This window comes from Anopheles moucheti, chromosome 2, assembly GCF_943734755.1.
Source record: "Anopheles moucheti chromosome 2, idAnoMoucSN_F20_07, whole genome shotgun sequence".
In the NCBI taxonomy this organism is placed as follows: domain Eukaryota; kingdom Metazoa; phylum Arthropoda; class Insecta; order Diptera; family Culicidae; genus Anopheles; species Anopheles moucheti.
Window position 1 is genome coordinate 71,755,818 of NC_069140.1, and position 27,719 is coordinate 71,783,536.

The following is a 27,719-nucleotide window of genomic DNA, read 5'->3' on the forward strand; positions in this document are numbered from 1 at the left end:
ATTTTTATCCACATCATATTTCGTTTGTACCAACCTTCAAACGAATTCTGCCCAAATTTGACAGCACTCGGGCCATAACCTAATGAGCTAGAGCATTTTGTGTGTCGCAACTTTTGTGGTTTGAGTAGTCGTGGAAAAGAAGGTATTTCGCGTGTTGATAAATTATTGCTTTTTGAAGGGTAAAAATACAGTCAAAGCCAAAATTTGGCTTGATGAAGAGTCTTTGGACACTGCTCTATCAAAATCAACCATCAAATATTGGTATGCTAAATTTAAAAGTGGTAAAATGAGCACTGATGACGGTGAACGCAGTGGAAGCCCAAAAGAGGTGGTTACAGAAGAAAACATTTAAAAAATCACAAAATTATTAAGAACACCCATAATTTGAAGCTGATCGAGATAGCTGACACCCTAAAGATGTCTAAGGAACGTGTTGGACATATCGTTCACGAGTATTTGGATATAAGATAGCTCTGTGCAAAATGGCTGCCGCGCGAGCTCATATTTGACCAAAAACAACAACGATTTGATGATTCGGAGCAGTGTTTGGAGCTGTTTGAGCGAATTTAATCCGAGTTTTTGCGTCAGTATGTTACTGTGGATGAGTCTTGGCTTCTCCACTTCACTCCAAAGTCCAATAGACAGTCATCCGAGTGGCCTGGACGCGATGAACCTACTCCAAAACGGGGAAAAGCAACATTTAGCTGGCAAGGTTATGGCGTCAGTTTTTTTGAATTCGCAAGGAATAATCTTCATCGATTACCTTGAGAAAGAAAAGACCATTAACAGCGACTACTATTTATAGTTATTGGAGCGTTTGAAGGACGAAATCGCCAAAAAACGGCCGCATTTGAAGAAAAAAAAGTTCTGTTTCGTTAAGACAACGCACCGTGCCACAAATCCGTAAAAACAATAGGAAAAATCCATGAATTAGACTACGAATTGCTACCTCACCCATCGTATACCCCAGATAAAACTATTTCCATTCCTCAGGTCGCAAAAGGATGCTCGCTGGGAAAAAAAAATAGTCGGATGAAGAGGTGATCGCTGAAACAAAGGTCTTTTTTGAGGCAAGGGGCAAATACTACTACAAAAATGGTATCGAACAATGGTATCGAAGACCACTATAATCGGTGTAACACCCTTGAAGGGTATGTATACGGATGTAAGAACCTAGAACCTTCATTACCATTCTTTAAAAACCGGATAAAAGCGCAAGATAAACAACATAACATAGCTACTATCCATTTATTCGAAGGCTATTTTAGAAGACCACTACGAACTACCACACTTCCTTAGTTATTTCTGATTGTAACACCGAACTGCATTACAGAACAATACAAACTTTTGAAAGATTCCCCATTGGAGTTATTCTCTTGAAATTTTGATTCGAAGTAGTTTCAAGTGTATAGTTTACCATGTTTTTTTTAATCGACGGATCTTATCAGAACATTGAAGTAAATGGAAACGTCGGGCAAAGAATTTGTGCAAACAGATAGAAAATCGCCTCAGCACCAGATGCTGACGAACCCTAATAGTTAGTCATAGTTCCTAATAAGGAAGCAGAATCTTTAGTCAGAAAGTTTGTCGGGATGTATATGTTTTGATAAGCGATCTTCTCGTGTTGTAAACAAAGTTCTTCATTCGTTATGACATATTCGTTAGACATGAGTTCCCCCAGCAGACCGAAACACAAATCGAAAAATATTGGGCTATCATGAAGCAGGCATCACGGATCCCAAGCAAGTCGAATCTTAAGCAGATATTAAGAAAAGTTAGCTTCCATGCTGAAGAAACTGCAGCCAGATGTGGTACAAAATCTAATGAGTGAAGTGAAGCATAAGTTACAGGCGTTCAGTTATGCTATTAAGGTTGAATTAAATAAATATGAAAATATCTTACCTACATTCTTTATAAACTCCTATCCATTTCACAATAACAAAAGAAAAGATTTTATTTTAAATTAGTTGAATTAACTGCAATTTATTCGTCAAAAAATGTTCAAATCATCATAACCATCAGTACGGGATGTAGTTTGAAGAGAGGACAATTTTAGAGGTAATTTTCGCTGCATTCCTTGAGCGTGACATATTTTTAAAACACTGGCGCTGTGGGAATATAAATACAAATTACAATATAAAACAAAATTTGCTAAATTTGTTCATCTACGTTGAACATATCTCTCATCAGAAACAACGTCCTACTGGAACAAAGTTCTACAAAGAACAGAGAATTCACTCAACACAATGCGGAACGACGCATTCCCACTACATTTAAAACATTTAATACAATACGAAGCACACAAAACGCACAAAACGAAGCAAAAATAAAGTTGCTTTCCAAGCATTAGAGTATGAAACCAAGCGGACGATTAAATTTGCCATTTAAATGTGATGGCTTGCGAAGAGCGGAACAGCGCAAATGTGTCGATTCAAACGCCTTGCCAGCCCGTTACACAGCAGCAACAAAGATGCGACAACACCGGCAAGCGCATTCCAACGAATGCGTGTGGAAAACGCACGGAAACAGAAGGAAGTAACGCTTGAAGAGTTTTGTCCCGACGCGCAAAATCTGTTCCGATCGAGAGCTTCCCGCGATGAAGCTTGCATCGTTCTGCATCGGAACGACAGCGTTTATACGCGCACACACACACTGCAACGATCGCTGCAAGCAAACTCAAACAATGGCTGTGAAATTTCACATCACCCGTCGTCAGTGCAGTTTTGCTTGCAGCCGGCGGAGAAAGAGCGTTCCGAGAGTTTACCATCAGCGTTACTTCTAAAATTAAGCGTGCATCACCCACCATCTTACATAACGCCACGCTGAAATACAAACATGGATGCCACGGGGTGCGTCATTCTGAAGCAAATCGAAAGCGACTTAACGAAGCGATTAATGGATGAATGCAGAGATGGAATTGGTAGATGGAGGCGGCAAAACGAGACAGGGTGAGTGATGGGGTGCACTTGCTTCTTCTTCCGACAATGGACACAAAGTTTAATTTCCATTTCACCCGACGGTGATTCCAGTTCTTCGAACGACATCTTTATTTACTCGAGCAAATACAACTCCCCGCCCCAAAAGCTGGGCTACGACCCTATGGGAGCGAGGTACCGTTCTTGCGTATGGCAAGGGTATGAAGGTGTTAAAAGTATAAATAGCTATCAGCGCCACCAGACCAGGGCGGAACATTTTATCTACGCTATAGAGATATACCTGACGCAACAGGATTGTTTGGAGATTCCATCATTTTTGATTCGTTTCGTTTTCGTTTTTGGTTTCAAGCAGCGCACGGGTAGTGCAGTTTCCGCCCCATCCACAAAGCTCACGCACACACATGCACACGCCATTTTTGGACATTCACAACACACACCGCATCACGAAAAACAAAGCACGAGCACAAGTCAAACGAGTCAATGCGGGACACGCTCACGGGGTCGAAGTCAACTGTCAGTTGTAGCCACGGAAACCGCTGACGAGGGTTGAGCCTACGTAGCCAGACGGTGAGGTACCGGTGTAGTAGCCGTAGCCCAGGTTGCGGTTACCGTAGTAGTTGTCGTTGTTGTAGCCATAGTACGATTGCAGTCCCCCATTACCTCCGAACCCGCCGTAACCTCCGTATCCGCCGTAGACGCCCCCGCCGTACGTTGTCGATCCGACACCGAGCGTGTTCGTTCCGGGGTAGTAACCAGCGCCGCCATACCCGCCCGACTGAGGATAGACGGAAGAGTGCCGTGCGTCAGTTTCACCAATCAACATACCGCTGGTGATTGCCGGTTGAAATTACGTACCGGATAGTAGCCTCCCTGCGGTAGATAACCTCCTTGTGGATAGTAGCCACCCTGCGGGTAGTAGCCTCCGGATGGGTAATATCCCCGATTGCCCGAATAGTATCCGGGCCGGCTCAGCAGCCCCAGGTCGAACACTGGCGCAATAAAGTGCACGAAATTAAGCGATAAGAAGGGTGTTGCTACATACGGCAATATTCAACACCCCACGCTGCTACTTACATCGTTCGCTCGAACCTCCACCATAGTAGCTGCGCTGCGTCCTTGTCGAAGCTGCCGGACGCAACAACTCGTCCGCACTGCCACCGACCGGCTTGACATCTTCATGCGTCTCAATGCTCGCCGGTACCCGCACATCCGTGGACAATGGTTTGGAAGTTTCGCGGCGACTACGCCCCAACCGCTGACAGTGAACCACTTGCGACAGAATCGAGGTCAGCAGCAGCATCTGCAATGAATGGACACCAATCAAGGGTGAGAGAGTTCGCTCGGTTTATGTTCCTGTACCGCCTGTTCGCTGGGTCACCAGATCACCCCGGACGAAATGTGGTTTATTATTGGAAGCTTTATTTACATCGGTTTGCACTTATTGTACCAGGCGATTGAAGCTTTGCAATCTGTTGATTGAATTCCGAACATGTAATGCACATACCATTACATCGGGTAACTCTTGTCAAAGATTGAACTGAATGCATGAACGTCACGGACCATTAGTGGCAATTTGTGACTCTTTTTACAAAGCAGCGTGTTGGCAGTGATTAACATGCTACAATTACATGTGTTTTATTGCTGTTTGAAATATTTTTTTTTCAGTAAACATTTTCTGATTAACCCATCCTTTTATATTATTTAAGTAATAAAATTGTTGTTTTTGCAATATGTTAGGCTCTAACATTTTCATTGAAACTGACATATTTTCGCCTGTGAATGTAAAGGAAACACTTTATTTGCACTTCTTGTCGGACATGCTCACGCAGTTTATGATATTGCGCTCGTATTTAGTAGGAAATTTAATTCTGCCTTGTTTATAAAACATGTTTAAGGTAAAGGTATTAATATATTTTGTTTTTGGTTTGTTAAACCGTCATCGAGAAACTTATTTAACAACGCGAAATATCCTGGTAAAACTTTCAAATCATTTTACTAGAATCAAGTAACCTCGACATGTTTAAACGCATATTTTCACGTGGTACCCAGAATATCGCAGAGACCTAAGGAATGATTGATTTCACAAATTCATCGTTATGCTTTATAACATTTACTAGCACTTGTCTGTATGCTTTTATTTTATAAATGATTTCTTACGAAGAAAATAACGGTTATACATCAACCAGAAATCAATTTTTTCTTCTTAAACATCTGAAATTCATCGAAATATTCCGAATCAACGAAGCACATCGTAATATCAATTTGGGATTCGAAATGATTTTGCCAAAATGTCATTGGATACCGAGTTTACGGTGGCTATGCCCAGCGCTTCAACGAAAACCCTATTAAAAGTTCAGATTTTGTGTTTTTGAAACCCCCTTTTTCTGGAATAATAAGTTAAAACACTTCCTATCCTATGTTGGATGTAGTTCTTTTTCTGTTCAAAATCTCTAAATTGACCTTTTCCCCAGTTTCAAAAGGAATATTCGGGTTTGATTTTCAAGATCGAAAATATGGTGATCTATTAACTGAAACTATGCAAATCCATCAATAATTTTGTTAAAAATGTGCAAGTTTGTTAAAATGTTTTCCATGATAGCGATACTTATTTTGGCTGACGATAACTTATATTGGTTAGTTTCGGTAAATCCATACTAACACGACTGTATTGTTGCAAAAAATACTACATTAGGTCACAACAACCGGAACGGCCCGGTGGCATGATGGAAGCATCGCCGATCTTCATACGAACGGTCCGTACCAATACTCTGTCTAAGTTTAAGATTGTCTATTCGGCTAAGTGGTAAAATAAGTCTAGTAAGTCATAAATGGCAAGCATGTCCTAGTGGACGTTACACCCAGGAGAGAAGGAGAGAAGTCACAACTAATTCAATACGACAAAATATCATTTTTAATTGTTCATTTCAATATTAATAAGAACTCTCAGTTTAACTATATTTTTCATGTACAAATTACAATACAAAAGTAAACTAGTTTTGACCTCATTAAATCAATGTTATAACGTTCACAAATACTAAAAATGTGTGAAAAATTATCCATTAATACAAAATACTGCAATAACAAATATACTAACGAATTGTGAACTCTAAAAGAGCGTAAAACTTTAACCATAACATATGCTCGAATGGTTATCTAGCAGAAAATTGTCATCAAATTGCATTTAATGATGATTTGGCAACACTGAATGGACCGCAACAAGAGTGGACACAAAATCCCTCGTGTAGCGTAACAAGATTCTATTTTACTGCTGAAATACATTATTTTCAACAATACAATACATTTGTAATACATTACACAAAGACCTGGTAATGTTTAAAAATTGTTTCCGTTACAAAACAACTCGAATTTGCAATATTCGAGCATATGTTATGGTACGAATTCAACATTTCGCTATTGTGTTTTTGTTGCGCATAACAACTATAACATAGCAAAATTTTGTTCTGTACAACTGTTATGGTTTGAAAATGCGGACATGAAAATTAAACTTAACGCGGTAGGGGATTTTTTTCGGGAAACCGTATTCACTAATTTTACCGCAAAGCCGACTAGTAAGCCCCTGCTACATGTAATTGGAATTTTTCCTGGGTCCTGTTATATGACGACCGGCCTCGCTACCAATACACCATTGGACTGCACCAGCTAATAAGCTTCACAGGCTCACGAATTTTTAAACATGCGCTTTACCCTAGCCGAAAAGTAAAACTACGTTCCCGAAATCCAATTGATTCCTCATGCCCGGAAACGTTGAACAACTATTTCCATTTTCATCGTTACTTAATGGCCACACTTTTTCTGCAGATTTCCGACTATTCACATTACATTACACCCATCATAAATGTTTAAATGAACCATTACGAAAGAAGCAATCTTCAAAGGAAGAGTTCAAACTTTACACGGAACACTTGTATCCGTCTACCAGGAAAAATGCTTGTATATTTTCAAATAGTTTTAAAACTTCATTTCATGCTTTCACTCTCTCTCTCACACACACACACACACACATATCCATACACATAACGCTACTAGAATACTCTATAACTCACCTTAAACAGCACACTTGTAGTAAGCATTTTGCATCCAAAAGATATTTCCCTTGCAAAACAGCACAACACGTTACCCTGGAAATATAGCGAATCGTTTACTTTCCACTCGACTTTCCGGGCCACGGAATGATTAATAGCCGGAAAATGTCGAGCCCCAAAAATGGGTGGCACAGCGCTTCACGACTTCGTTCGTGCGAACGTTGAACTGGTGGCTTCGCAAAAGATAGTCGGTGGCACTTGCAGTTGGTGGTGAATTTTGAATATTTGGTGAAAGGCAGATGAAAAGCCCGCGAAACAAAACAAAAAAACAATACAATCGATGTTATCCTACTTCTTGTTTAAGTCGTTTGTACGAATAAAAAAATCCATCCAAAAAACGGCGCGCTAGATGCTTGCTTCCTTTCACTATTTTTCACTTATTCGGAGCATCTTTCGCTTTTATGGATGAGCTTTTATCGTTTTGCTTGTTGCGCAGTAGAAGATACACCTTTCTGTGCTGTTTATCGTAAAACGTTTTGCTACGATGTGCAACCACAGATAAATATTTTCCACCTTCTAAGCAGTTAGATTTTCCTTATGTTAATCATAAGTACACACAAGCTCACACACTCCAGCACTGTCACTATCAGAACGGAAAACTTATGCATTTGCTACGGACTTTGCACACCATCATCACACGCTGCCGGTCGGAAACAAACTTACTGATTAAAGCCACTTAAATCTGCCCGAAAGCTGAAGCTGTTGCGCGCTGAAACGTTCGGTTGGAAGTAATGGTTTTTCCCAGCGCCGGCATGATTTTATAGGCACCTGGTACTCTGTTTTTTTTTTTCGGTGCGTCACCACAGCGTACGATCGTCGAGCCGTACGCACCCCGAAAGAAGTTTTGCAGCAGAAGGGTAGGCACACAATGGTTTCCGAATGTTTCGTCGCCAATGAAGCTTGTGGAGGCGAAGAAATAAGCAGGTTGGAGATCGCGTTCGACCATAGCACGAGCGGGTGTGTGCGAGATTAGGGGGCCAAAGAGGGGCCATATTTTCCATCCCCGGGTTGGTTCCGGCGGTGCTAAGCGCGAGACGCTTTGTTCCGGTGCGATAGGTGGTGCGGGTACGAGCACCATCAAATGGCACGATCGCTATTGATCTGCTTGCGCACAAACATTTGCGTACCGGTGACCGAAGCGATAAGAAGCCCATCATCGGGGAAGCACGATATCCAGGGATTGGCTGTGAGGTTAGGGTGTGGCTCTTCGGTTGAACTTGAACGCGCGTATCCCATCCCCGGGGGAAGAAGCTTCAGTTTTGTTTCTGGTGAGGGAAATGATCCGTAAGGCTTGCGAACTTTTTGCACTTCTGAAAGGTTTCTTCACGTAGGCACATCGCACACAAACACCAAATGTTGCCAAGCGGCCAGTCCTTTATTTGTCAACCGTGACAAACACAGCTTCCAATGTTACAGTGTTAAGGTCACTCGAGTGGAAAAAACCATGGTCGTTCATTACAACGGACAGTTTACGTTGTTATCATCGCGGTCTTTCGAAAATCGATATATTCTTTGTTTGCATAACGGCATTTCGAAATGAATTGTTCGTCTAAAATGGAACTGTATACAGAATATATTCTTAAGTTTTTGTTCTTCTCAAACGGACTCATGGATGTTGTCTGCGACAGCATCATTTTGTGTAAGTTCAGAAAGTGGGTCACCGGGTTACTGTAGCTTTAGGGTTTTAGGGTTGATAATTTTGACTCTTATATCTTCCAACAAATGTTTAAAGTTTAACTTACGAGTTTAGTTATTTAAGCATATTCGCATCGCATTATATCATAATAATTACATTTATTTAAGCAACAAAGCCGTCAACAATTCACATCACAATATATCATAATAATTACATTTATTTAAGCAACAAAGCCACGGTGAAAAACCGACTTCTTTTCCACTACCCCACCAGCTCGCCATTTTTAATTTCAATATTGTGGCTAATCAATTCTGCAATCAGTTTCTAATTGTTTAGTTGAAACCCAATTACAATATTTTTCAAAACAATTCATTATACTAAAACTTCGATTCGTTTCTAAAAAAAATAGGCTAATGAATTATTAAGACAATTTCCAAGATGAATATAAATTATGTTGTGATACTTCTGGTAAAACCTAGAAAACCGAAATCCTATAACATCCAAGCGCTTCACTGATTGAAGAAGAACAAGTCATTTTGAGCATAATTGCCATTTCTTCTTTGCCTTTTATGTTGTTCTTCGTTACAAATTATGCAAGATCGTTTGTCTATTTTTAGTTTTCTGCCAATTTGCTAATGGCCGTAATGTTTGGGGCGGTATTAAAATCCTTTGTCTCTTTTGCCTTACAGTACGTGACGAGAAACTATAAAGACACACAAGACCAATGACATCGTTTAATGCGATGCTCATCATTTATCTCCCAGAACTTCATTTTCTCATTCAGCAACATTAGCCCGCCCCATGTACGATTGCCAGCAAACGAAGGAACGCTTTTTGCTATTGGAAAATAACGCCCTGCACGTAGCCTGAAATGGGCCCATTGTACGGGCAACCTGTTTGATTCGGAAATTACCATCGGACAACGCAAATGGTCCGCTTGTCACACATTTCCGACCGATTGTGCAATTAGTGGGTGGTGAAGGATAATTTTCGGGGTGTATATTTAGCTTGGGTAAATAACCGCAACCAACCGGCCAAAGTGCTCACGGGGTTTTTTTTTCGTAGGCACCGGAAGATATGCTGACGGGAAGCGACCGCAACGAGCAGCCAGAACGGTGAATCACATTTGCCTAGCCCTGTCGCTCTCGATGTTTGCTATGCTTTATCGCTCTTCTGTCCGTTGGGTGGTGATTATTGTAAAACTGAAGGGTAAACCTCACCCATAGCCTTATTCTTACAGCCCCATTCGTTAGGTATCATTGTAGAAACACTAGCCACTGTTCCAAGGACACTGGGAATATCCAACGTAAAAGGTGTCTTGCGTAAAAGTACCATGTATGACAACTTAGAAGATATAATGTAAAGTGTTTAATGTTATCGTTCTGTTGTCGATAACTTTAAAGTATTTCTTAACTGTGACGACCGTTCAGATGACGCTGAATGACGCTGATATGAAGTTTGTAAATTCTGTTGTGAAAAATCCATTGTTCTTGCAAATGATCGCCTCGTACATCCTCATTTGTCTATGGAAAAATGTATATGAATAAATAAATAAATTAATAATGCATCAAATTCTTACTATTCCATCATCAAACACTGCAATTTAAGGTGTAATGACTAACAGGACGTCGTAATAACCGAAATTGATATGAACATCTTCATTAATATTTTGATGAATAAACATTCTTGGCAATTCAACCGTAACATTTTTTGAAGAAAACTGTTCTGTGGACACAATCAGCACACGCATAGAAAAGAAGCACATCCAATAGGGGATTTTACTACAATTACACCTACATTTACTAGTATGCCATTTCCATAGTGGCACTTCTGGTAAATCTATACGTTGCAGAACAAGAATGTCTGCGGATAAGGACTTAATACATTTCTTGTACTGCAGGCGAACATAGGCTCCATCTCAACGAACTATCCTTGGCTTAGAACCAACAACACTAAAGCACTTAGTCATTTGATTATTGTCAGCCTTCCGGGAGCAAGTTTACCTGCCGTTAACCACCAACTATCATCGGTCCAGAGCTCCACGTTGTACTTGTTCGCGAACATCACAAACTTCTTCTGCAGAAAATAAAACGAGCGTTCTCGGCCGGCACATTATGTTCTGCTCTAGGATATCTTACGCTTCGAGCATACTGTTGCAGGAAATAGCAGTAATTGTTCTTTATCATTTCCTTAACTTCCTTTCTCTTCTCTTACCTGTACTATGTAACGCTATTGCAACTAAAATAACTCTATTGCATTGTTGGAAATAACAAAGCCATGTAACAACTGTTAAATGTTCTTTGTAATCCCTGTGTATCAGATATTATAACGTAGGTTGTGTTTGCCTTAAACACTTTAAAAATAAGATTTAAATTTTCCACCGGGGTTCTGTCTATTTTTCGACCTAAACCTTCACAACTGTAAGTCTGCTACTAGGAACATCGTGTTGGAAATGTTTAACGTCAAACACTAGAATTATGTAAGTGTAATGAAAAATTTATCGCAAAAAAAGTTTGTTTTCTTCGTTAGGCCAGAACTTATCGATTTATTTTTACCACATATCCGGATAATCAGTAAGGATACATGATACGTGACATGACCTGAAAAATATAAAAACAGAATATAGTTAATGATAGGTTACAATCGGAATAAAACTCTTTATCAAGTCTCCTTTCGGTATCACTTTGAATTATAACTCCCATGGTTGGTGAAAAACAAGAAATATAAATTAAAAAACGACTCCAGAACGAATCCAATGTATTCTATCCCTCTTGGGTTGGATTCAGTAAATGTTTCATACGCTACTTCATAATGTTTCATACTTATGCTAAAATTCTATTCGAGGGGCGATTTAATACGTTGAAATATTTAATACTTTCGACCCTAAATCTCCTCCATCACATTATTCATACATTGTATATACTTTCATGACGAGAAAAGCCGCAATCAATATTTATCATGAATATTACATCAAGACATTGAGCGAATGAGCGAAGACATAGACGGGAACAAGACACATTCAATATTTCGATATTGGTTTGTCTTATATTGTCATGATATTGATGTTCGTACCTTATTCTATTGAACGTTATGAAATTATAACAATATTTTTTGCCTGGATAATATTCCAAACATTTTTTGTACAAATCCATATAACATAGCTCAGCATTGATACTGCTCTTGCACACCCCTTACAAATAATAACAGTTGTTATGCTACTGCAATCTGCAATTGAACCCCCAACTACCTTAAAACACCTGCAAATAATCCCACCGTAGCCTGATACCACCACAAACCGATGATTGTTGTGGAACAATTAAACGCTCATCACTTGCCCACCAAGTCGATGTTTATCGGTCACTTTGTTTTCCACCATTTTACACCAAACCGTCCGAATGTCTCTTCCAATGCATCGCACGGTTCACACCCTTGGGCGGGTGAGTTCATCCAACGGTTCATGAACTGGTGGAGGAGAGTGATTTTTGACACAAAGAATCTAACACCCACATAATGCACCTGCCAAAGGGGTAGGAAAACACACTCCCATGCTTTGTATGCAAAAGAAAACTTACACCGCGCCGGTAACCACATACAATTAGCACGATAACAAGCGTGTTTTCCTTTACTAATTTCGTCAAAGTAAGGAGTGCTGTAAAGTTTAACCACAAAAACACATGCGACATTCATTTGGGCAGCGTGCGCACGATTAGTGGCGCAAGGTATGTCTTTATGGCGTGCAGTAAAGACAAAACAGCACAGTTTGGTGGGAAAACATCTTCGTAAAAAATATTCCCATTGAAAATGCGCGGGCAAATGTGGTTTTGTATATTATTTCAAGTATAGTAAAAAAATGCTTTGGTAATCATTTTTATACATTTTAAGATTCTTTTTTCATTTCATACATTATTAACTGTACATTTTTTGGTCGTTTTATTTAATTAATACATTTTTCTTCAAAGTCATATGGCCTGGCTGTTCCTCACGAAAAAAAAACATACATTTTAATGTGAATATAACAAACATATTTATCGGAAACAATACAAAATAATCCATAAAAAATTTAAAACCACAAATTAGGTTGAAAACACTATTTAAAAAAAAGTGCCATAAGCGATTCATACACGATATGACACATGTCTCAGTGCTCAGTGCTGTCGCCATGAGCTACAAAGCGCTTGCTGTTATGTAATCTTACTTACCCACGCCACTGGCACACTCGAAGAGCACACACGCCAAACGTTGACGACTGTGGAGACACCTGATAGACACTAATGGGCAGACACTGCGGGAAATGTTGTGCTAATGCTCTGTCAAACCACAAACGAGTGCAAATGTGCAACATGAACGCATGAGGTACGACTACCGGCCCCGGGCGATCAAACGATCGCTGTGAATCAACCAATGTCATGGATTTTCTCAATTGTTGCTATTGTGTTTGCAACCGAGCGCCAAAGCTGGAGGTCATCCCAAGACGGAAAAATATATGACCGTTCCCTTGGCCGCAGTGTGCTTTTCGAAGCTAGTGCCAGCGGTCCGGGCCACAGTTACGAACCCCCGGCATCAGTGACACAGTTTTGAAACGAGCAGCCCTTTGGTTGTACTGCTGCTAATCAAGGGTGCAATTGTGGAGCATTATGATAAGTAGGTGCCAACCTGGTCATTGTGCGTCGGTACCCTCTCTCGCTTTTCATCAGTTGGTAATGGGAAAACTACGAATGCACTTGGAAAGTTGTCTAGATAATCATTCAAGATAAAGTTTTGGTCATTCCCGGGCTGTACTACGATCTACTAAGAACTAGGCTTTAAAAAGTTAAACATGCTTCAAGATGGCCAGTTGTGCTAAATCACAAGGACATAAAAAGGTTTTGGTAAGGCTGGTCCTCAACTGTCAATAACGTCATGCACTCCTTTTCATAACCGTACCATAGTATATACAATGATCATGATAATCACAAGTTAAAGTCTGTAGGTTGTATATACTCAGCTGCTCTGTTCCATTTCACCTATTTCAAATATTATTCTCTTCCTGATGAATTAAAGTAATTATAATCAGCTGGTTCATCAGCTTACTATGGCTTGAGATGTCTAAAATTCCTGTTTTTTTAGTAATTATAATTATTCAGGTTTTTTATAATTCCTTATTCCTGTATGCATTTGTTTTAATCATTTGTTGCTCAATCGACTAGAGTTGCCAACTTACACAATAATTATGTCTTCTCAAATATCAATTACAGATTCACATAAAATGTGTCGTCTGCGTCGTACCGAAACAATTTGATTGCTGTAGTTTTGAGAGAATCCGTTTCAGATTCATGTATTTTAATGAATCTTTAAACTGAATGATGAATGAATGAAATGAATCTGAGTCTTTTCAAATTCAATAATGCATAATGCTAATTTTTATACTTTTTGCTTCTGAAATGTATTATATATTCTGTACAACTTTGCAAAACATTATTTTTAACTATCTCGGTAATTTTTCTAATATTCTGTAAACATAGAGGCATTATTTTTATTAGAGTACCATATTCATATTTTTTTTGTCAAAACAATAAACACTAACGCGGTGAACTTCACGATAAACAAACAACTATGAATTATAAACTTAAACAGATACTTTGTTCATTAAACCAAATAATTAGTAGATCATTTAGTAGAACATTTTTAAAAATAAAAGCTCATATTATCAAAAAGAAAAGTCGGCACGATCTTTTTACGCATTGGTGCAGTGCAACGATGGTTATACTTATTCCATCCGTATAAAAAAATCTTATTTTAGAAGCAAGCATAATAAATATATGGCCTTTCAGAACAAACAGAATAAATATATGATTCCGTTGCGAATTACGAATTTATAAATATAATGATAAATTTTTAGGGAATCATTAATCTATTGAGAGTCGGTTACAAATTTGAATGACTTCTTACTAAAAAATAATATAACTCTTCTCAAAATCGTCATTAGGCACATGAAAATTATGAAAATGTACTGTGGTCTTTTTGGATGATATTAGTTGGTCTAAATTGTTCTGTATAAAATTTAAGCTGTGCTATACATGCTACAGTATGGTGCAATAGGTAAACTAAAAACGTTTTATTATTATTTGCTCTGTTTCCAAATTACACTGTGCATGCCACAGGTACAGAGCACCTGAATGTATGCAATCCGTTAATTTGTTTTCTCTAATGGAATGAAATGCAGGCTTTTCCCGAGTTACGCGACATTCGCGTAACGTGAATTCGAGATACGCAAATCTCAAATTTTTATCAATTCGTGTAATTTTGTACGTGGAATTGAATTTTTTATTTGTCATACTTCTAATCTTCCCAAAAATACGTTACATTTTAATATTATAAACATAAAGTTTGGGAAAAATTTACTCTAATTACCGAAATAAACGTAACAATATCAATGATGATGTGCTTCGTAACACGAACAGAAGAAATCGATCCCTGAATACTAAATATAAACCATATTGTAAAGGAAATGCGAGTTACGCGAAAATTCGAGACACGCAAATTTCTCTGGCATGCATCATTCGCGTAACTTGGAAAAAGACTGTACTCAAGCAAGGAAAGCTGGAAGAGGAGAAATAACGATGGGCAATATAAAATATGATCACTATTATGTACAAATTCTCAAAATATCCACTTTTTTGTAAAATAATATGATTATTTTGCCGATTGTTTTGGCAAAACGAATATTACTATTAGGAATTCCGGGAAAATTAAATCCGCATGAATTATTCCACCCAATTTACTCAATCCATATTCAGAAAACAAACAAACAAATCAGTTAGATTGTTCAACTAATTGCTACAGAAAACAAACGATTTTCCGCAATCTCCTGTTGTTCAACCCATAACACGATGAAACCCCTTGTTCCGCACTTAATGTTACACAATGTATTTTCCATTTATTTATTTTAAAAAAACTTAAAAGTACAATCGACAATACATTTTCCTCTGGCAGGTTAACCGCAGGTATTACACCGTGACGCACCGTAACCAATGGATGGAATGGCAAATTGACTGCCAGCGGGTAGACCACCAATTCCACCCTGTTGCGCCACTGGACCCCTGGCACCCGGCAGCGTGTCCACAATGACCAGCGGAAGGAACACCTGCTTGGCGTTGGGATTGACCGAGCCCAATGAACCGGCATCGTCACAGTCAGGTGCCGCCTTCGGTGAACTGTTGAGCGACTTTAGCAGCATCTGTAGCAGCAGCTTGAGCTCGGAAATATCCTGACCCACCGCTTGCAGGTCCTCTGCAGAAGGAATCAAAGGATAAAGGAGAAAAAATATAATACTACTCTGCGTATTCGAAGCACTTAATTACGGCATGTACTTACGCGGTGGCTTCAGCGTTTCCGCCGTGTTGGTTGCCGGTGAGCCGATAAAGTTGTCCCGGTTAGGGCCGAATTTGTTACCGCTGGGTTTTTCAGACGGCGACGGAAGGTTGTCTGGTTTGAAGGTGTTCTTCGGTGCCGTTCTGGCCTGTGTCGTTTGGGCCGGTGCTGGTGCACGTGGAGTGGGCGGTTGTTGTTGCTGACGGGGCGAGGCCGTGTTGGGGCGCAGAGTAACAGTACGTGCAGTGGTGGGTTTTGCCTTTGGTTTAGCGGTCGTGGGTGCTGCTGGAGTGCTTTTGGGAGGAGCAGCTTTGGGTGTTGGTGGTGTGGTTGCGGCACGGCGTGTAGCGGGCGGAGATGCTCGTGCTGCGGCGCGAGTAGGGGTTGGCTTCGCTGGGGTGGGACGTCCGGTCGTTGGTCGTTGTGGTGATCGTGTGGCAGCCGATGGTGCCGCCGCTCGTCGCGTTGTTGGTGCGGATGGTTTCGGTTTCTGTGTCGTCTGCGTAACCGTACCATCATCGTTCACTTGGAATCCTTTCGGGATAGACAGCTCGTTACGCTCATCCTTGCTCTTTTGCAGTACCCGACAAACATCGGGGAAGTAGAGCTTTTCCCAGTCGTACGTTTCACCGACGGAATCGTAAAGATTGGCCCTGAAATGGTAGGAAAACGAGTGCAGCGGCATGAGAGGAAAGTTTACCACGACGATAGATGGAAAATTCAAAGGAATTACATTTAATGCTTTATGACGTTTGATGCATTTTGATTGAAAATAGCCTTAATGAGATTTACCTAGTTCAATCTAAGTAAGTTTGATCACACCACGAAAGGGTATGATCAAAACAAACTGCCGTTTTGCTTGACTAATTAAACTATTCTGCAAGCACAAATAGCGATGCAAGTACAAGTACAAAAAACATCTCCTAATTGCTCCTTATTTTCAATCTAGATCTGGATAAAATTAATTTTGTTACGTTAACATTATGTTGACTTAACCGAAAACATAGTCCAAAACTCATTTTTGTAAATTAAATACATAAATTTCCTAAACTTATTTCTACTAATTGATTTTTTCTTTATCGTCACCACTACCCCAAGATCCCCTAGACCATTGCCTTTATTTACCCATAGCCGGATAGTAAGTCCTGCATACGGAGGATTGGTTCGGAAGGAATTTTGGACCGGTTCTGTCACGTGAAAGCCGGCACCGAGCCATCCCCCTACTAATTGAATTGGCTTATTCAAAAAATATAAGACCGCCAGAAAAGAATTGCTATAATAATTAACTTGTTTGCCTGTATCTCGATCATTTTCAACCAAATTTTGACAGCCGATCAATCATTTGACAGATGACAGTTTCGGCACTAAGCACTCGTAAGTGCACTTGAAAAACGCAGGAATTAATGCGCGATGAAAAAAAAACGAAAAAACCGGCCATTAAAAATTAATGGCCAATCAAGAAACGGTTTCATATTACACTCAACTGTTTTGTCGACAATAAACCCTAATAATTTTACATCAATCATAAACTTACCATATTAATGGCAAAAGGCTATTACTAACAATGGCCAAAACATTTAAATTCCACCTTGATAGAAATAAAAAAAATCTTTGTGAAAACAGGTAGGAAAGCGTGATCTCTATCTTGATGACCTTGATATAGTCAATCTACGAAAAGAAAATCTAATCATTCGTTTTTTAAATACCTCAATATAAAAGGTCTAACGGATTAGTGATATTGGTAGGTTTTTACATGCTAAGGTCTGTACTTAATCCCATCCGGACCGCTAATCCATAGCAAGGAATGACTATCAAGGTATTTAGAAAATAATTCCTGTAAGAATGTTACGACCAAGCAGGAAGATAAGGGATTTGATATTTACAAACTCGTCGAATTCGTTAAATTTGTACAAATAAATTGCCTATCGATTAAGTTATGCTCAAGAAAAACTATATGCCTCAAACATTTTTTATGTGATTCTGTTTTGTTGTTGATTAGTGTTAACTTCTTTAACTTAGTTGAGGTTTGAATACATTTTATTTACAAATTAGTCTTTGTTTTTCCTGGCGTACCTCTCAACTTCTTTTGTAATTCAACCATTCCTTTCTTCATCCTTAACAGTGGCTTTTCAAATCTTCTCATGCTAGCCCTAAAGGTGGAATGTAAAGTTCTTTATAACTTGCAATTATTGCATTTTGAATAGTGGCATTCTACTATTGCAAATAACTTGTTGACTTATAAATATAGCCTGGTCTTTTTGAATTAATGAAATAAATCGCCTAAGTCGTAACCTGCCATGATTCGCTTCATTTTTACATTTTCTCAGGCCCTATTTCTCGATGCCATGATATGGATAGAATTCTTTTAAAATAACATGCCTTATTCTTCACGCATGTCTCGATGGTATGCCATTATGTCTTCCAGCATTTACATGTGTGGCTGTATTAATGGCGTCATCTATTCTAAGCTCATTGTTTACGATGTATTCGGCATTTATGCCTGCTTTAACTAATTTATCTCTGTTTTCGTTGCCATTCGTTGCTAAGTGGCCGGCGGTTTCATATGCTGTTTCAGTAAATTTGCATTTCAATAGTATGTTGTCTATTAGCAACACGGCTAGGCTGTCTTTCTTAAAGTAAAAAAAAGTATCGTTGCCTATCGGGGTGATGAAATTTCGAAATAAAAACATAAACTGGAGCAGTTGTTGAATTCAAAGATTTAACTCTGATGATTTGATTATTGATTAGGCATTCGGAAACAGGTCTGGCACATACTTTTCCAACCGATCTGTTTTATGAGCTTTGCGACGCCAATAGTTATCCCCAACCCAAGCCGGTAGTCATAAATCGAAAAAGTTATCAATATCTAAATAAGATTCTTAAAAAAAACTCTACTTACACGCTGTTAGCCACCCGGTCGGTGTACACCTTGGTCGGTTGGTTCGGTGGCACCACCCGGTATCCCTTCAGATCGGACACGTAGTGGTAGAGATGCGTTCCGTTGGTCGGATCGACGAAGCCGTAGCATCCGTACGTCACACCGTCCGGACCCTTCACCTTGTGCTGGTACTGGTTGTAGTTCCGCCGTGGCACATTGTAGCCGTAGTTAAACGAACCCTCCACCGTCTTGCCCTGATGGTACAGCTTCGAGTCCGTGTCGACCTTGATGTCGATGTCGATGTTATCGTTCAGTGCAGCACCAAACACGCTGCACACGCCGCACAGGGCAATCTGGGGTAATAGGGTAAGGTGCAAGAAGTAGGCAACAAAATGAAACGAACCGCCGATAATACACATTTCGGATGAGCTAGGCGACCAGGAATGCCATCAAATAGATTTCAATTTATCGATAACCCCGCGACGGGTCATCGATGCTGAATTCGTTACAAATCGACAGCAACGATGAATCCCGGAGGCCTCGATTGGAGGCCTCTAATCTAATCCCACGCACCGAACGAGATCTGCCTACGCATGGTAGCATCTCTCAATGTGCTATGCATACGATCAAATGCCATGGTTATGATACAGTATTTGTCACCCCGTGCGTGGAACCACCGCCGGCCGACCAGGGTATGCATAATTGAGCAGGAGCAAGAATTTTTAATGCTCGCGATGACACCTGGTGACATCAGTTGGTTGGCCACGGCCGACCGACACCGACAGCTGCGGTATCGAGCCACGGATACCGGTTCCGCGCCGTGGATGAAAAACGCAATCCGTCATCAAGGTCGTACCATGTAAAGTAATGTGAACGAATTTCGAACGCTGCTGGCCAACTGGCGCACGATTGTGGCTCATTAGAGCTGGAAAGCATGCTAATGCTAACCTCCATCGTAAAACCGAAGCGAACAACATCTTCCCGTGTCAAACAGACGTTGAGCGAGCGCTATCATATGCGGAAGTGAATCGGCCCCAACGGGGTGCGTTTCGGTATCATTCCGGCAATAAATAATCTATTGTGCATAAATTAAGCTCTGTTACAACCACACATCGTGTGCGTCTGAGAGAACCTGTAATCCGTAGCAAATTCGTTACACTTCTTCGGTGTTAATCTAGAAAAAAAATCCTCAAATGATGGATGCTATTGGTAAACTTTCCATTTCCCTGCTGAATTTAATCATTTCTGTCGCGCTGGTTTCCGGTGGAAAGTGTTAAGGTAGGTCATTAGGTCTTTGAGGTTGATTTGCTCCATAATTAATTTTAGCTCTGATCCTGCATTGCCGTACAGAGCGCATTCTTGGAGTATCATTTTCAGAAAAATCGTCTAATTCGTTTTAATTAATGAATAAAATGTTTGTTTGTTTGGTAGGCATTCAGAATAATGGAAGTCGTAATTGAGTTAGATCAGAAGTAGATCAAATATAGTAAATAATAATAATAATTAGATATAAAACCTATGCAATGAAACGCATTCTTCACTTCACTTGCAAACGTTTACAAGCTTATCTGCCATTGAATAAGTCTTTTTTGTTTGAATGGAAAATTATGCAATGCTTCCAATTCCCAAAGGCCCAATCGAAAACCACATATTGTTGCACTAAATTCCTCAATAAATTCATTATAAAAACGAAATAATTCCTCTTATTTCATGGTATTGCATTGGGGAAAAAAATGCTTGAAACTAACCATAGGGGAACGATAGCTTACATGGTTGGACAAAGAATTGGAGCTCTTCTATTTGGCCATTCAACTGTAGCTTGGCTGAATCAACTTCTAATAAAGTCAAAAACATTCCGAGTGATGAAAATGTTGATTAAAAATTTACTCAATCCACAAACCAATTGAAAAATATATTACATTTTGAAGTACAAAAAGAAGTCTAAAATAGAATTTCACTGAGCAGGAATTACTTTCAGGTAAACTATTTTGTTCTAAATAAGAACAGGCTTGTGGAATACATTTAGTCAGTTTAACTCCTACTGTAAGGCCTCAAAACATAATTTATCAATTTCAACAGAGTCTAAGGACCGTTTAACAGAGTTTGTTTAAGCCTTATCATAACCAGAATCAGAGTAATAATCAGAGTAAAAAACTTTGATAATTTTTCCTAAAAATAATCATAATCGTTTTAATTGTAAAAGTTAAACTTTCTTGGAATCTGATATCTTCTAATACTGAACAATGCAACTAAAGTTTTAAGACATTCGTCCTGTATTGAAATCAGAGTTATGGTAATAATCGATACATCGCGATATAATAGCCATATGTCGCTTAAGAAAATTTCATTCTTTAAAGACGATTTGGTCATATTATTATTACTATTACTAAAAATTATAAAATAACTAATTAACCCTCGAAACAGATAGAAAAGGAGATAGTTTGAAAAATTGGTTAAAAAAAAGATATTTTTCATTCGAAGGATACCCACATTATCCAGTATGCTATTAATTAAACCCTCACAGATTCTCCTATCATTCACTTACCACAATATTAAAGCTCCACATTGTCACTGATTTATAAACTGATAAATTAGGTGCTTCACTTTGAACCGCTTCGCGAGACGGCGTGCATAAATAATATTTTCGCCAAAAAAAAAAAGCTCTTCCCTCTAAACGGCCTCCACGCTCGTTATTAATGTCCAACAATTTGCAATGGCAGCACAACAAACGAAAATGGTCTCTAATGTCCACTGGCTGGTGCTCGTAACTGTTCACCTTATCCTCCGAACGCGCGGCACGATGGTGAAAAACGACGGTTGTATTATTTATACACGCTATATACACTGAACAACGTCTGGTCGGCAGTTACTGCTCCGGTTCCGTACCGGCCGTCCGTGTAAGGCTCGGCAAACTTTCGACGGGGCGCGCTCTACGCAACGTTCTCAATCCACCAGCCGGTGTCCGACTAAAGTTCGGGCTGTGGTTTGAAGCACTTTTAAATAGGTGACAAAAAAATGACTGCTCCACCCCGCCCGAGCGTGGCTGGCGCTCACTTGCCCCGCAGAACACGCTCAATTCAAGATCCTAGGATGCTACCGTAGCAGGAAGATGCGAGCGCTTTTTTTACGAAAGAAGGAGACGCCGAAGAAAACACACGTTTCTACACACATACACGCCCCTACATATGCTGCGCCATATCGTGACCGTTTTATATCGTCGTTTTTGCATTTTTGATGAGCACCAGAACAGCGTCTGGGGCGCCCCAAGAGTGCGACTTATGGCCGAAGCTTACGACCATCCAAAAACCAGATCTTTCGTGTTTCGGCGGTTCGTGCGTCGGGGAGTGAACCCCGGGGTTGAAAGAGATGTGGGTATCGCCCGCTGATGGTGGTTTGAACGATGATTTCCAATTATTTTTGAAGCTCATCTGCTAATAGAACTGTCTTCCGTCATCTTCCGGCGCGTTTATGCAAGCCGTACATCACACGGGTCGAGGTTGGTTTGCTCGAATTACTAATTTATGAGACAAATTGTCTCCTCCCTCGGTGTTTTCGATATTTCGGAATCGGGCCCTTTTTGGGGTGGGTAGTCCTAATGGACGTTCCATGTGTGGCAGGAGGGTTGGTGCAGAGAGAGGTAATCGAAAAACCGGGCCAAGATTTACATCCCAAGGTATTTAATTAGCAACTTGTGGATTTAGATTTGAAATGTTTGTCAGAACGAGGACAGAGATGCAAAGCTGGAATTGGTTTGATGGTTGCTGATCTTACTGCTACCATAAGCGCACAAATGTTTACTGTAAGCAAATGATCTTAGCAAACGACACATAAAATCAATTATCAAACCTGGAATGCCTGGTGTGTGCAGGAATACACTAGAGTCAGCATCCGCTGAACGTCATAATCCGTGTGTGGCATTCAACTTTAGACATTCTTAAGATATCCTCAATCATAAATATTATTTTGGGGGTGCCAGTTTTAGCTATAAATCACATTTTCATGGCGAATAAAGCCATGAAATTATAGTAAGGCTTCGAACTGCTGATCTGTTGCTTCAGAAGATAAGAGGAAAAGACTAAAGTCATGAGTTTAATAGCAAACATCGTTGTAGGATGATTCATGCAAGGAAACGAGCCTGTATTTGCATAATAATGATAATAACATGCTTGTAGTAGTTGGGTGTAGTAGTTTGGGTCTCAGACGCCATTAAGCGCCGTTCGATGGCATTCGTTTATAGTCGAAATTCTGGAGAACGCATATTCACAAGTTCACGCTCCTACAGTTTAAACCAAGCACACCTTCTGCCTATTTCTAGACTTTATAAATGGAATAGAGCATATGGAATACCCTCCAAGAGCTAACTTTAAGTAACAATTTTAACGTCCATCTTCTTCTTCTATCCTCCATTTGAAGCAGAGACATGTCTAAATGCTTGTGAAAACCATGTCTAAGAGCTTGACTACAACACCAAGTCGATGTTCGTGACAAATTTGACAAGTTGGTCGACAGTAAACCATCTCCCCTATAATTTTTTATGTCGGTGTTAACTTAAAACAAATGATAAAATTCTGGACTACTTGGAAGGGCCTAGAAGTGATGGAACTACCATTGATATATCTCATTTCAATGTTTCTGGGCCATTTCAATACCTGAAATTATACTAATAGCGCATGATAACTGATAAGTTAGTATTATGTAGGCAACACATATCAGAAATCTGCATCAAAATTATCAAGAATGGATTAATTACTGAGCCTTGGCTCTAATACTTTTCAAACAGTTTAAGAAGACATTTTAATAATGGAGCGAATTCGCTCTCTAAGCCTATTTTTCTAAACAAACCAGCTCTCAAATGCTATGTTTCCAGATACGCCTATTTTGAGACTACATGAAAGACCATCTCGATAATCAGAATTTCTTCAGGAAAATAAATATTCTTCAGTAAAATAAAAAGCTTCATCTTAGATGAACTCATCAACGAAACAAGGAAAGATTAAAATGTCTAGCTCTTTTTTTGCTAATGTCAACACAATGTCACATTGCTGTCCAATAAATTCAGCAACATACAAGACATACCAATCAAAGACGATCTATCAATAATCGCACTGTTCCAACCGCATCCCGCTATCGTAAAATAGTTAAAGTCGATTGTTCTATTTCTTGATATGCTATAATTTATGTGCCTCCCTCACCTTCATCAATATGCTAATGATGGTTGCTTTGCAACATCATATCCACCCGCCCGATCAACATCCCTGTCATCTACTCCAGATCGTTTCATTTCTCGCATGCTTCATTCTAAACACTCTCCTTCGGTGTAGTGTTATTTGCATAGCGCAAGCGAACCAGCCACCAGGAAACCATATCGGTTACCTGAACTGATGACATTTAACCATCAGCGGGCAGGTTAAGGCCGGTACGAACAACCTACGATCTTTGCAACGTGATCGGTCAGTTTGCGAATTTTACCGATGCGCGATAATTATGAGCGAAGGATGAGCAGGCCGTTCTATCGGACCGGATGGTGCAGCATCACATATCCGTCAGCTGAGTCATAGCTATCTTGCAAAACTGCAAAACAAATCATTTGAATCCATGAGAAAAATAAAGTTCAAAAAACAAATTAAAAAAAAGAAAAATCAAAGAAAAATGAAATCAAAGAAAACAAAGTTTTACTGTTCCTAAAGGTTAACCTGCAATGGTTTCGTTTGTTAACGTTTTGGTTAAATCTTTATCGCATGTGTTAATCGCTCCCGACCAGCCGAAGGTCAATCATTCATGCACGTTCCGCTGCATGCAACACGAACGTCAAACTGGGAACACGATTTAGCTGCTCATTTTCTATTCATGCTAAAACCGAACGCGTAAACAACACATTCCCCCAGAAAAAAAACCGGTACTAGCACCGTCTGCTCTCATTTAGTACGGCACCAAATATATCGCATCTTAATTCGTTGCTCAAATTTCACGACGACAACCTTCACCCTGTGGCGGCCCTAAGTCACCGGCAGCGTCCGTCCTTGCCACGTCGGTGTTATCACGAAATTCCTCTAAACAGTGCCCATTAACACTGCCTAAAGTGAGCTACCAGCCTTTACGCACCGGTTACCTTGCTGAATGCGAGTCCCAACCCCCCCAGGTAGCGACGCCGATTTTCGGAAGGACGGTGCGAAGCGCATCTCACATCCATCCGATGACGGAATACCGCTTACATATCGAGCATAGCAGAACTGGGATGCTGGGTCTCGCGGATGCGTGGGATGAAGCTGTTGGCTGTGGTTAGCCGATTGACTCATCCACACCATTAGAAGCGAAATGGTCGCATGCTTGCCGGTGAAATAACGAACAGCCACCAGAACATTGAACCGGATCTACTTATGCAGGCCCCGTGTCGCGTTTCCAGTTCTGATCCGATTCGTTAAATAATTCTTCCCCGGACCGGAGGCAAACCGCATCCTGACGGGCTACGCAATAAAGGGAAGGCACCGAACACAAGGGGAAAATGGAAACAGGCAACATATACAGAGAGAAAATTAAAAAGATACATAAATAAAGCTTCCACCAGAAATAAGGTTGCCCGGTTTGTTTTGAAATTTTGTGGAGTTGTTTTTTCTTTTTTTGCATTTTTTTCCCCCATTTCGGCTCAGCACTCTATCAGCCGCCCAAGAACATGCCATCGCAGAGGAAACTCATTTGCGAAAAGAATGCGATACGGTCGCGCATTTTTGCCCACAACGTGCTGAACCGGGTGATATTCTTTATTTGTGTGTTCTTCTCATCTTTTACCCAACTAAGCTACGGAGACCCATGCGCAGCAAAAATTAGCCGTAACCCATATCAAGATGAAGCACGGGAAGCGTATTGGATCGATTTTAGAACTTCTCGTAAACAAAAAAACCCTAGCTGCTAACGATGATAAGATACGTGCCGGGGTAAAAAAAACATTGGCCGGAAAGCTGAAATTCTAACCGTAAGCATTGAACGGGGTCGACGTAGGCCATGGTGTAGATATGTAGTTAAAATACTTCGATGAAACGATGCACGGTATTATATTCGTCCAAAAAATTTTTATAAATTTTAAACTGAGTCAGCATAACAAACTTCTCAAAATTATTTAATATATTATTTTATTATTTAAGCATGAAATACTAGCAAATCATACATATAGAGTATGCCTCGTTTCTATTTACGTTTTTGCCTTATTTCGGACATGCTCGGTTGGATCCTCTCAAAGTACTAAGTTAGTTTTTGGAGCTGATCAGCTCTTAGTAGTATGAGTCCGAAGTTTAGAATTGAAAACTGGTTAATCCCTCAAGTGAACCAGTGTTGTGTGCTGAAAGCCTTTGTAATATCGGATTACACGTATCGACGAAAACGATTTTACTTCAAGCGGATGCATGCCCCAATGTTCTGAAACGCATCATCTGTCTGTTGATGCAATATGATGTACTTTTCGTTTCGATTCACATCCATCCTTCTGGAAGCGCCAACTCTAACAACACGTGTCGATAGACTGGATACGTCTAGTGGGTATGTTTGAAATACAGACAGAGGATTCCAACAAGTTCGACAAAAACCGACATACATGTGCCATTCAAAAAGAGACGTTCTGAAAATCCACTAATAACTGCATGAAAGCCCGCAGCGAAACTCGCAAAAACTAACTATTTGATGTTGGATGGAATTCTTGCCTAGAACCAATAAGAAGGTTTCCTGCATGCCCCAAAAACTCGATTAACCTTGCCTGTGTTGCATGAGTGACCGTACGGGCAGTTACGTTTTTGCAATGACGGTGTTACCTTACGATAAAGTTATATCTTTTTCACAGAAAAATGCACAAAACCATTAAACAATTTATGATCAAAAAACGACTTAAACGGGATGTAAAATGGGATGGAAACAAAAGTTCTAGGAATGAAAAACATACGAGCCGTAACTAGGTAAAGTTTATAAAAATATTTTAAATGCTATTAATGCAGCATACGGTGGTCTCTGAAAAGTTTGAAAATAATATTGTACTATATGATTAATGTAATTGCTATCAACGTTATAACATTTCATTTATTCAGATATAAAAGGTAAATAGATTCTTTAGAGCTAGTAGTTTGTTAGATTTCAGGTCTCTCTAAATTGCTTTCACAGACCACCGTCTCATCGGAAGACACCGTTAATGGCCACTGTGCGACCTATGTTGCCGGTATGGGGTCAGATTGGGATCGAAGATTTGCAACGTTCGATACGCGTCAGATCCGCGTTCCTGAACGGCCTGTTGCCGAAACCGGTCGTCTTAAGAATTTTTGTAGTCCTGCGGACACCCTTGTCCCCACCGGTTGTTTCCTTCCTTTGCAGGCCAACCCGCAAAAGAAAAAAAAACCTGAGCGACAAATGGGGGGACCATAAAAGTTGCAGTTAAGATGGAATTATCGGCGATATCGCACGGTGACGAAAAAACACAATTAATTTCAGTCACTTTTACACGGTTTAGCCATTGTGTGTGCGGACAGTTCTAATGCCGATCTGGGTACCGTGGGATATGCTCAATTAATTTGTTTCTACCTTTTTTTTTCGTTTCGTTTCCTAATCAGAACAATCATAATCATAATTTAAGATTCTTTTCTACGCGCAGAACTTGTTAGGCAAACGAGAATCAAATTAATCCCATCAAAAGCTATTCAGGCGAACAACAAAAGCATTCTTATGCTTCGATAAAACCGACGATCGTATGGGACAGTACAACAATATGAATGAAATGGACCAATCGAGAACAAACGGAAATAGAGCCCTAGGGTCATTTTTCGAACGCGGGCAGAAGTTTG

General features: G+C 39.9%; 2 protein-coding genes across 3 annotated transcripts; both read right to left on the reverse strand.

Annotated features, from left to right (window-relative positions):
- Window positions 1-3,045: 3,045 nt before the first annotated feature.
- On the reverse strand, window positions 3,046-7,761 carry LOC128297062 (prisilkin-39-like). 2 transcript variants are annotated; one of them, XM_053032617.1, is made up of 5 exons: window positions 7,703-7,761; window positions 7,001-7,075; window positions 4,011-4,236; window positions 3,792-3,925; window positions 3,046-3,711 (listed from the first exon to the last, which is right to left on the reverse strand). In XM_053032617.1, exons 2-5 carry the CDS (start codon window positions 7,025-7,027, stop codon window positions 3,451-3,453), a joined length of 648 nt encoding a protein of 215 aa, XP_052888577.1. In that variant the 5' UTR covers window positions 7,028-7,075; window positions 7,703-7,761; the 3' UTR covers window positions 3,046-3,450. The 2 variants fall into 2 exon arrangements, with proteins under 2 accessions (XP_052888577.1, XP_052888578.1); XM_053032618.1 differs by lacking the exon at window positions 7,703-7,761 and adding an exon at window positions 7,332-7,679.
- Window positions 7,762-15,648: 7,887 nt separating this feature from the next.
- LOC128298707 (proteoglycan 4-like) lies at window positions 15,649-21,469 on the reverse strand. Its single transcript, XM_053034479.1, has 4 exons — window positions 21,449-21,469; window positions 18,925-19,256; window positions 16,029-16,678; window positions 15,649-15,944 (listed from the first exon to the last, which is right to left on the reverse strand). Exons 1-4 carry the CDS (start codon window positions 21,467-21,469, stop codon window positions 15,649-15,651), a joined length of 1,299 nt encoding a protein of 432 aa, XP_052890439.1.
- Between the last annotated feature and the right edge of the window lie 6,250 nt (window positions 21,470-27,719).

Bases quoted from the DNA above. Each gene is read 5' to 3' on its own strand.
- LOC128297062 (XM_053032617.1), bottom strand. From the start codon at position 7,027: ATGCTTACTACAAGTGTGCTGTTTAAG. The intron at 4,237-7,000 runs GTGAGTTATAGA...CATTCATTGCAG, and splicing joins CTACAAGTGTGCTGTTTAAG to ATGCTGCTGCTGACCTCGAT. The intron at 3,926-4,010 runs GTAAGTAGCAGC...TTATTGCGCCAG, and splicing joins TGGAGGTTCGAGCGAACGAT to TGTTCGACCTGGGGCTGCTG.
- LOC128298707 (XM_053034479.1), bottom strand. From the start codon at position 21,469: ATGTGGAGCTTTAATATTGTG. The intron at 19,257-21,448 runs GTAAGTGAATGA...CTATTACCCCAG, and splicing joins TGTGGAGCTTTAATATTGTG to ATTGCCCTGTGCGGCGTGTG. The intron at 16,679-18,924 runs GTAAGTAGAGTT...CTACCATTTCAG, and splicing joins GACCGGGTGGCTAACAGCGT to GGCCAATCTTTACGATTCCG.